This window comes from Maylandia zebra, linkage group LG15, assembly GCF_041146795.1.
Source record: "Maylandia zebra isolate NMK-2024a linkage group LG15, Mzebra_GT3a, whole genome shotgun sequence".
Classification (NCBI taxonomy): domain Eukaryota; kingdom Metazoa; phylum Chordata; class Actinopteri; order Cichliformes; family Cichlidae; genus Maylandia; species Maylandia zebra.
In genome coordinates, this window is record NC_135181.1 from 23,908,875 (window position 1) to 23,920,073 (window position 11,199).

Here is an 11,199-nt window from a genome sequence, read left to right on the forward strand (position 1 = left end):
CTCCAGCTTCCCCAAACAATCCAGACATGCTTGTTAGCTGATCTGGGTGTAGGTGTGAAAGTCCAGGGTGGACTGTGTAACACGTAGGATAGACTCCAACACCCCCACCCCTGCTGCAACCCTGAATTTAAAAAGTTGGAGGAAAATAGATGGACTTATTCTGATAAAGCATGACAGCATCCCATCAACGTTTGTCTTTTCTCTTTTGTAGTTTGTTATTAAGGAATCTGTTCACCTATCATTTCCCCCCCCATTTAATTACCACCATCGATAACTCCAGTTTTCCCTTCTCCTCAGGTTAAGAGCCTCTGTGTCATCCGAGGCTCTTAACCTGATCATCCGATCATAAAGTATGATCGCCTGAATGTTTGAGGTAAACAAAGAATTCTTTTTTTTAAGGTTAATTTATTTAAAATACAGTTAAACACAGGTCCTAATACAGATTTCTACAGAAATAAAAGTAATGTATGGGTGCGTGCATGACGCTATATTAAATGTTGAGTCTATTAGCTCAGATTTTTTTTGCATTTTTACATAATATCTCTTTTTATAGATAACTGCAAGTTGCTAACTAATTGCTTAAAGACTGCTGCTAATGACTGTACAAATGAAACAAACATTGATTCACAACATTGTATGAGATTATAAGAGTAATTGTGATACTTAAAATACATTTTGCTTGTAACATACTACTACAGCTAGATACTAGATTGACTATGAAGGTCAGAACATCAGTAGGTTTTAATTTGATTAAATGAGCATGATCACTTAACTGCACAGTTAACAGCATTAAAATCAGCCAGTTTTGTTAAAAAGCCTATTATCAAAGAAGATTTAAAACTACGCATACACATCATTATAATAGTAAACAGAATATTTTACAGACTTAAAATACAACATTTTTATCCATTGGTAGAGACACAGGAGTATTTTCTTTGGGAAAATCTGCCCAACTTTGGGTAGAAATCCTCTTTAGAAAACAAGTGTGGATTGCCCGATCCTGGTTCTGTGCAGCAGCCACCCTTTCTTCATGTCCTGAACATCTGGGTAAAGTGTTCAGGTTTCTCCTTAGCCTCGTTAACATCTCCATCAGTGCACGAAGGACATGCACCCCTCATTTCCTCTTTCCTGTTGGAAAAAACAAACAAACAAACAAAAACATGATAAAACTGATTATTATCAATTATGTGGCATGATGGACATCAGTGTCTGGGTCAAATCCTGATTCATGGAGATCCATTCCTGCCTCATTAGAGCTCCTAGATGATCACAGTTTGTGACTTTCAGCTTTTTAAGGACTGACCAAACGGAACAAATCTGTATTTTCCAACATCACACAGGATCATTACATAAGGTAAAAGTGATGATTAAGTGGCTCAGATTAACATTTTGAAGCCATGAACAGAAAACTTTCCAGATCTCAGTCCTCAATGGTCAGTCTTTACACTTAAACTCCCAGAGAGCAGCCATTTGGCTTTTCTACCTATAAAACCCGGAGAGCAGCCAAATGGCTGGTAGGCTTTTAGCTAAGCTTTAGCTTCAGCCAAGTGGAAGCTAAATTGGCTAGTCATTCATATGTATATTAGGTTGTTACCTGGGAATTCTGGAGGGAGGGGAGTGGGGGTGTGTGATTGAGGGGGTGGGGGAGCTGCTAAAAGCTGTGCACTTCCTTTTGTGTTTCATCTTGATGCATTCTCAATCATCCAGGGAAATAAATCTCCAAAAGTCACCAACTTGGAGTGTTTCAGTTTGCCATCTTAGGGAGAAATCAACACACATGGGTGTATGTCCTTTGTTGCTGAGATTTATTGATAAAACCAGTACAAAAAACCATGCAACACCTACGCTTTAGCGTGATGTCTTGGAAGCGGTTTCGTGCCATAGTTCCAATTATCTGTGGGTTTCCCAGGTTTGCTGACCAGCAGTCATTTAGAGATGGAACCCTGTTAACCCCCCGCAAGATGACAATTGCAATAAATGCCATTAGTTCAGGGAGGTCCATGAACCAATGAACATGCTCCATGCACCATTCAGCAGGCCATTTGTAAATATGTGTACAAATGGTTGGTTTTTTGTACTGTTTTTTGTAAGCAGGTGGATCTGACCCCTCATATAAAACATATATGCAGGTATTTCCTGGATAATCCTCCTTTTAGTATTAAGTATAACACAAAGCGAGTGACTGAGCTCATGAACTCATCAGACTTCTAGAAGGCCAAAAATCATTTTTTGCGGTCAGGGCAGTCACCCCCTGGTGACAGGACTTTTCATCAACGTCTTTAACAAAGAGAGACAGTTAATGTACTCGTGTAAGGAATATTGCTGGTGAATAATTTTCTAGCTGTTTAAGCAGGAGGGGGAAAAAAGTACAAAAACACTCTGAAAACATTAAAATATAATCAGTCTGTGTAACGGAGGAGGTTAAATACGGTTCTTAAAGTAATCAGTGTCCAAAAGATATAGTGAATTTCTTCAATGGTAAAAGTTTATTTTAAATATTCCTGAAATGTATGGTTGGTTTGCTTTCTTATTCCCCCCCCCCACTTCACACCTGTGAGATATCAGGTGGTTTAATGTGAGTTTACAACCACTTATTTTCTTTGTCCAAAATTTCCTGCCAAAGCCCCAACTAGTGACGGGTGACATCATAAATCTGAGAAACAACAATTTACTGGCCTCGTACATTGATAAAATAGTAATAATTTGTTCAAGTAAGTAGTGTTTCTGGGCTGGCTGTCTAGTTCCCTAAAAAACAAAAAAAAAAACAAAAAAAAAACAACAAAAAACCTCAAGGCAAACAAACTAAGCAGCATGCTGCCAACAGGTCATTCACCTTGGATGTATCTATAAGGCTGGGAAAGACAGGGAAGCTCCATATTGATGGCTCATGCCAAAACTCCATGTGACGATCTAAAACACAAAATCACAAACAGAAAACTTTGAGAAACAGTTTGGCCTGGTTACCTGCAGCAGTGAGTGATGGAGATATAAAGAACATCACTGAAGTAAAAAGATGAATGGAACTACAGCAGAATTTGGCTGTGAAGTCAGTTTTCATCATAGCAAAGTTTGTTTGAAGTTGTATGTTTTCCAGATGGTTTTAGCAGCAGGAGGAATGTGTGGTACAGCTAAACGAATTAAGTCATTGAATTGATGGTTCAGGCCTGTGAAGCTTTCACTTTGAGATGCGTGGAAATCTGTGCAAGAACTAAAAGACTCATTTTCAGGCTTGTGAAACATATTGTTGTTGGTTGGCTGTATGGCTGCCTTTGTGTAATCAGGAAGCATTACTGATTAAGCTGTTTGCTGAATAAGCACCTTTTTGTTGACAGTTTGTGATCTGTACATGTACAAGAGAAAACTGTTAGATTAAAGCCTGTCAATGAACTACACACATGTCTTGAGGTGGTTTCTTCTTAAGGAGTTTAAATTCGAAACCTCTGCTTTAAGAGAAACTAATGTTAACTGCTTAACTGTCTTCAGATTAGCGTGCCAGTGTGACTTCAGTTAAACAGTATTTACCTTTCAGTAGATCACTCCAGACTGCTATTTCTGATGGTGTCTTCAGTTGTGAGGCTGGTAGGGACACTTTTAGCCTCACGCTGATTGAGCACGCTGGTCTGTAGTCAAGGACAAGATCCATTCAGTCACACTTCAGGACATCAGGTAATTTTTGATGAGGAGCTTCAAACATGTGTAGTCCTGTTGCATCTCCAAACTTTTCTCCAAAATGACCATGAAGTTGAGTCGACGTGGCATTTTTACATCTTCTTGATGATTTTTTTGTCTGCAACCCAGCTAAATTTCTTCTGGAGTGTCATCAGCCAGCAAAGCCTTCTTCTCTCTTAATGAATCCTATTCTTGCTTCTGTTGATCTTGTACTTTTTCTTGCTAGTGTTGGTCATATTACAGCCAGGTTTACAAAAAAAAGAGAAAAATAAAAAGCACGTGCAGTTTTCAACAGCCATCTCTTCTGAGTAAAATGTTTTCCATTGCTGCCCATATGTGTATGAACAAAATGACAAAATTAACAACTTCATTTTCATTAAAAAAAAAAAAAAAAAAAAAGTAAAAATGTTTGCAATATCCTCCAGTAGGACTCTACTGGAAACACAAATGACTTTCTTCATTAGAAAGCAATTTCTTGAAAAACTTCAGAAGAGCAAAAAGTGACAAAGCTCCACGAAAGAAAGAAAAATGTCAACATGGAAAAGCAGGTAATTCAACTTGATATCAATTAGCGTTAGTGGAAGGGACAGTTTAAAAGCTGACTTTTGAAAGATAAAGTCATAACAAACATTTCATTTTACTTCCTTTTCTTGGATTTTTGCTCTTGCTTTGGTGTCTGTTTACATAACTCTCAGCTGAGCACCGTCACAATTTAACCGACTCAGAAGGAACAAGCTTGTGCGCTGATTGGTTGAAGACATAGACGGGAAAGGGACCAATTGCCATTATGCACAGTACAAAGTGAAACAGTAACAACATTTTAATTATATTTTGATTATCAAAGGAAAGTTGGAAGAAAGTTGGAAGAAATTATTTTAAATTAATATAATATGGACCCCAAAGCGCTTTACACTACATTTAGTCATCCACCCATTCACACACACACACACACACACCTTCACACACTGGTGATGGCAAGCTACATTGTAGCCACAGCTGCCCTGGGGCGCACTGACAGAGGCGAGGCTGCTGGCTGCTGGCCCTCTGACCACCACCATTAGGGAACGGGTGAAGTGTCTTGCCCAAGGACACAACGATCGAGACTGTCAGAGCTGGGGCTCGAACCGGCAACCTTCCGATTACAAGACGAATTGCCAACTCTTGAGCCACCTGAGTAATTGTATTCAGTTGTGCTGCACATGGAAAAGTTTCTGGACACCAACCCTCGAGGACTGGAGTCTGTTACCTGTGCTCTAAAAGATCAAGATAGTGAGCACAATTCCCACCAAATAAATCTGGATGACTGAGTTTAACTCATTACTCTCAGTTTTCTGGGAACTGTTATAAATAGTCTGGCTTCAGAGAGGGACCACCAGACCTCTGGGGAAAATTAGTTAAAAAACGGGCACTGTCACTTTTGTTTCTTAAATTTGAATTTAGTTGTGTGTTAGAAATTCTAATCTTTTTGAAGCTGCACACAAGCGAGTCCTGTAACCTCAGCCCTGGTAGATTTTTATCAAGTCATCCTTTCTGTGAAGACTGAGAGCAATGCAAACAGACACACAGCGGCAGTATTTGGTCTTCAGTCCAACACATCCATCCTCGCTTCCTCCCATCCCAGGTTCAGATAGGAAATGAATTCTGCTCTTCAGTCATGACCTTTGTTAAAAAAAATTGTGTACTTTTCTATATTACCCCTTGAGAATTACGAGAAGGTCTTTTATAGATACAAATTCCAGCCGTTACTGCAACTGCAACTGCAACTACAACTGCAACTGCAACAGCAATAATCACCCCTTCTCCAACATACAGGGCCACTTTCAGTCCATCGATCCTCTCGCCAGGTTTTTGGCCTGCAGACAGAGGTGTATGATTGGACTTTTGTTAGATATCATCTTATAGAAAAGTGCCCTCTGCAACATCTTTATAACAAAATTTATCTTATTTATCTTTATAAACTCACCAGAGTGAGCGACTTTCAGGTTGACAATGCTGACGACAAGAATTTCTCTCTTCATGCGGCTTGGTCCACTCTGAAAGGCTCTGCACTCGTATATCCCTGTGTCATTAGTTGTTACATTCGTCATAATCAAAGACAAATCCCCATGTGTCATATTTCTGTCCTTCACATCCACTCGGTTGATAAAAGATGGATCTTGGTCTTCTGAATCAAGTTGTTCATCGCGATAGCTGAGCACATACTGACTACTGTTAGCTCTGTGCCACTCTAAAACCTTGACTGGAATATTTTTAGGATTTCTGCAAGGGAGAATGACAGTCTCTCCAGGTTCAGCTGTGACATTTTCCTGTACTGAAGGAGCAGAATCATCCCCCACCTTCAGCTGATCCATTTCAGGGTCATTGGTTGTGCTGGAACCTGTCACAGCTTTCAAAGGACAACGGTTTCAATACTTTGAATAATGCCAAACGTACAACAAACGCACTTGATAAATAGCAAAGAGAGATAAAAGCATATCCTTTTAAAAGAGTACGTGTTCACCAGCTGAGATTTTATGAATCTGAGACCTACTAATGTCAGTCCAGATATACCTGTGAAGGAACGTGAGATATCTAGCAGCAAGCAGGATGTGAGAGCTTCATCGGGTATATCTGCATGTTATTAAGAATAATGGAAAAGTGACGTGTGAGACAGATAGCTGATGCTGCACCAGTCTACCTGTGATATAGCAGAATGTTCTGGTAAATAGCGAGCTGAAGGAGAAACTGATTTAACAAGCAGTCAGTTTTCCAGATCACACTTATTGCGTCTATATTTGAGTGTTAATTCATCAGAAGGCTAAAAGATTGAATGTAGAGGATTTTAATGCAGCCCTGCACCAATTTAAACTCCTGGAGACACATTGATACAGTGGGATGCAAAAGTTTGGGCAACTTTGTTAATAGTCATTATTTTCCTGTATAAATCATTGGTTGTTACAATAAAAAATGTCAGTTAAATATATATATTATAGGAGACACACAGTGATAGTTGAGAAGTGAAATGAAGTTTATTGGATTTACAGAAAGTGTGCAATAATTGTTTAAAAATCAGGCCGGTGCATAAATTTGGGTACTGTTGCCATTTTATTGAGTCCAAAACCTTTAGAACTAATTACTGGAACTCAAATTGGCTTGGTAAGCTCAGTGACCCCTGACCTACATACACAGGTGAATCCAATAATGAGAAAGAGTATTTAAGGGGGCCAATTGTAAGTTTCCCTCCTCTTTTAATTTTCTCTGAAGAGTAGCAATGGGGGTCTCAAAACAACCTTCAATTGACCTGAAGACAAAGATTGTTCACCATCATGGTTTAGGGCAGAGCTTCCCAAAGTGTGGGGCCCGCCCCTTAGGGGGGAGCAGGGGGGGGGTATGAAAAGCGGGGGGGACGACAAAAAACGCTTGGACACTGCTAGCACGGGGCTCCCACACAAACACAAAGCAGGAGATGAAGCATCGCTGAATAGGTTTCCAAACCAACTTCATTCTAAGCCAAAGACTAGAAAATATGGTGACGCATATCTGCCCTTTGGCTTCACCTGCACAAGTGCCGAGGTAGGTCTCCCCTGCAGAATTGGTTTTCCCTGCGTCGGGAGCAGCGCTGGGCTATTCAAAAAAACGGACAAACGGTATCCCACATTCTTGATTTTTAGTTCACAAACACTTGTTGTAATGATTAACTACTCCTGACATTTTGGAGATGTTAGCTCTTTATACAGTAAAGTTACAGCGGGATAAAAATAATATCAGGCTGATCCTGCAATGATTTGTCCCCCGGTTCAAATCACGGACAAACAGCATCCCACAGTTGTTTATATTTTTAAACCCATTTTGCACAGAGAGGCATTTTTTGAAAAATGTATTGATAGCAATGTTGAAAATTATTACACAGGAAAAAAACAACTACACGTAAAATAATCACACCGTGACGCCTCTGCCTTTCTAAATAGAGGGACAGTAATTGCGTGTTTATATGCAAGCGTGTAAAACCTGCAGATAGAGATAAAATACTGTTAATCTGACTATCTGCCATTCTGCAAGTCATCTCATGTAAACAACGTGGTGCACAGCGTGACGTGAAAAAAGGCACATACCTTTGACGTTGCGTGACGAACTCTGTATTCCTCGTCCACACGTAAACGCAAAAAAGGAGTTTTAAAAAATCTCAGTTTTCTGTAATTAGAAATGCTGTTTACGTGTGGACGAAAGGCCCAAACGCATAGAAACAGCTGCGTTTTCAAAAATACCCGTGTAGGTGTGGATGTAGCGTAAAAGAGTTAGTAGTTTATTTTATTATACCTGTAATTTATTGCAGATTACTTGTATTTGCTTAATTGTTTACTAAATGTTTGAGGTGTGAAATAAACCGTAATGGAGCAAAATATGGGTGTGTGTTGTTGGAGGATGTGTTTGTGCGCACGCATGGGGGGAGGGCGCAAACATTTTCTTGTAAAACAAAGGGGGGCCTAACAAAAAAAAAAGTTTGGGAACCACTGGTTTAGGGGAAGGATACAGAAAGCTGTCTCAGAGATTTAAGCTGTCTGTTTCCACAGTTAGGAACATATTGAGAAAATGGAAGGCCACAGGCTCAGTTTTCAGCTTATGTTTTGACTCGTAGTGCCGTCTTAAATTAAACCCCTTAATTACAGCCACAAATAAGATACAGGTTTACCAGCAATGTTTGTAAACATATATTCAGTCTCCCGCCGCCGGTGCTGAAAGGCTCTGTTTTCAGAATCAACTTTTCTCTTCGCCATTGTGAGGGGCTAGCTAACAGAAGTTTGACCTGATTGACGGGGGAATGTTCCCAGGTAGCCTAGCGTTCTGCAAGGAGGCTGCAGCGCTGCATAATGGGATCTGTAGTTTGTGTGTTATTAGCGCCTCATATCGCCGGGTCATGCATAACAATAATAATAAATCTATATAAAATGATCTCGCGGGGCGGATATAAATGTACGCTGGTCCGGCTGTGGCCCGCGGGCCTCGACTTTGACACATGTGGTTTAGAGGCTGTAATTTCTGCAAAAGGCGGATCTACTAAATATTGATTTCATTTCTTTTTTTTGTGGTGCACAAATTTATGCACCTGCCCGATTTGGTTTAAACAATTATTGCACACTTTCTGTAAATCCAATAAACTTAATTTCACTTCTCAAATATCACTCTCCCATGTGATATATTTAACTGACATTTTTTATTGTAACAACCAACGACTTATACCGGAAAATGATGACTATTAACAAGGTTGCCCAAACTTTTGCATCCCACTGTATGTGTCTGTAGTATTTATTAAATAACTGTGTCCAGATCTGACAAGGTGTGAGCGGTTTTACAATGATTTACAGAACAAACTCACCATGATGCTCACCTGCCAACACAGACACCGCCAGAATCGGGATTATCAGATAGTGCTTAACAGCCATTTTCACAAACTGAAATGACAAGAACAAACACTCCCGATTTTCAGCCAATGGGCATTTTTGTTTTTTGCATCACTGTATAAAATATAATTCTCTATGAGAAAAAAAAAAAGTTCAGTTCAGCAAGATATTCCACCATGCTTTTTCATGTCAGAAAGCTGCAAATAAAGCTATAAAAGAATAATGTTCCACGCGTGAAAGGGTTTGCAATATTTTACCAAGTGCTTAAACGTAAATATCACAAAAATAGTATGTATTGCAAGCAAAAGTAATTAAGTTACTAAGCTTAAAAAAGGATAACTTGTTGGTCTATAATATGTGAAGCACATGTCAAATGTATCCCTCATGAATGATGTCAAGTCATTTTAAGCCACAAACAACATTCCGATAGGTAGAAGCTGCAATCAGTTTTTGGCAGTGACTTGTGAAAATGTCGCAGCTGAACGCAGCTTGATAACAAATTATCAACTGTAATAAAGAAGTAAAACTTTTAATACAATCCTTTTTTCGCACGCACGAGATCGGGGTAGGATCAAATAATAGGCGTGATGAATACCGGAAACAGCCGTTCTGAGTTATTAGCTAGCGGTTTGGTTAAAACTCAAAATTGACAGTTCGATAAAAAAGGCGAACAGACACTTACTAGCAAAAAATATTCTGCGGGTCAGACAATGCCCGACATAGGTCTATTTATGTGTTTTATGCTGTTTAAATCGTGAAAATGTAGCATTAAACTAAAACGTGCCGAGTCATTCAGCGAGCACACTGCGAATCAATGAAAAGGTTAACTTAAAAGTTTATCTGACGTCTTAGACTTGAAAACTTGTTTTGGGGGTAAATACCTGTTTGCGTAGCATTCAAGTTGTATGTAAATGCATAAAATCATCCAGCTTTCCAAATTACCTTGGCTGTATGTGCCCGTTTGAAGCTGAAGCAAGCACCGGGATAGCCAACAGGAAATGTGGGATCGCATGGGCTGCGGAAGACGATTAGTGCCACTGGAAAGAAAAAAAAGTGGGCACGTCTTATGTTTTTTCTTTTTTCAAAACTCTGAGATTAAAGTCAGAATTGTGAGTAAAAAAAAGCTCACAAGTCTGGAAAAGGAAAAAAAAAAAAGACTTGCCCACTTTTTTTGCCAGATGTCACCAAAGATGACTGTGTTAAAAAGCTTCTAGTAATGAACCGCTTTTCATACAAGGTCCTTTGCTTCAATCTGAAAAATGTAGACAGGTTGTGAATGCTGCCTAAACCTTGACAGAAAGCTGTGGAGGACAGGAGGACCATGACACTCAACTGAATATCACTTTTACAGTCCCATACAAACATCAGGATCGATTACACTAATGTTAATGTGAGTTTGTTTATTGTGGTGCCTAAGCAGGTTTTGTTTGGTGGTGTCAAGTCAAACGTATGTTTGTTTTAAGGAGAAAGTTAAAGTTAAAAGAATGGTAATTTATTCACAGGGGCGTTTGGCCAGTGTAGTAATTTAACCACTTTACATCCTCATTTTATTTAGTACCCCTAATAACACAAATACTTACACGAACAGGAAATACTCAGTGCGCTCTTTTTGTAGTAGTGTATGCTCTCTGAACCTGCCACCTTTCTGTCTGTCCTGCACATTTCCCTTCTCTTGTTTTCTTTGTGATTGTAAAATAAAAGTATAACATGTATTTATAAAATAACTTGTGTTTTAATTCTGCAGTTTATCACACATTTGATTTCCATGCTTGAGAAATGCAAGTGTCCAGAGTCAGGACAGACTGAGAAACTCACTGCTGCAGATCATCTGTGATAATCTCTGAGGGAGAGCTGATGAGACAAAGGCCTTCCACCTGTGATGATCAGACAGGACAAACTCAGCAGTGTGTGAAGAAAAGGAATCAATCTTTTTAGCTAATGTTAAAATAATGTTATCATTAAAGTGTTTTCAGTGTGGGAGAAACTACTCAAGTTCTTCAAGTAAAAACTATATAAGGTAGTAAAAAGTTATATATTCAGAAACTTAAAGTATGTAAGTATCAGCAGCAGAATGCACCTGAAAATAAATGCCATCATTTTGGATTAATAATACTGCTGTGTTTGTTGCATCATGATTTATATATTCTGAGGT

The 11,199-nt window shown here is 39.1% G+C and overlaps 1 protein-coding gene across 1 annotated transcript; it reads right to left on the minus strand.

The window, feature by feature from the left end:
• Positions 1-396: 396 nt before the first annotated feature.
• On the minus strand, positions 397-10,074 carry LOC101485241 (uncharacterized). The gene is made up of 6 exons (XM_076874166.1): positions 9,990-10,074; positions 9,035-9,098; positions 5,633-6,055; positions 5,365-5,522; positions 2,834-2,910; positions 397-1,128 (listed from the first exon to the last, which is right to left on the minus strand). Exons 2-5 carry the CDS (start codon positions 9,087-9,089, stop codon positions 2,845-2,847), a joined length of 702 nt encoding a protein of 233 aa, XP_076730281.1. The 5' UTR covers positions 9,090-9,098; positions 9,990-10,074; the 3' UTR covers positions 397-1,128; positions 2,834-2,844.
• Positions 10,075-11,199: the final 1,125 nt, after the last annotated feature.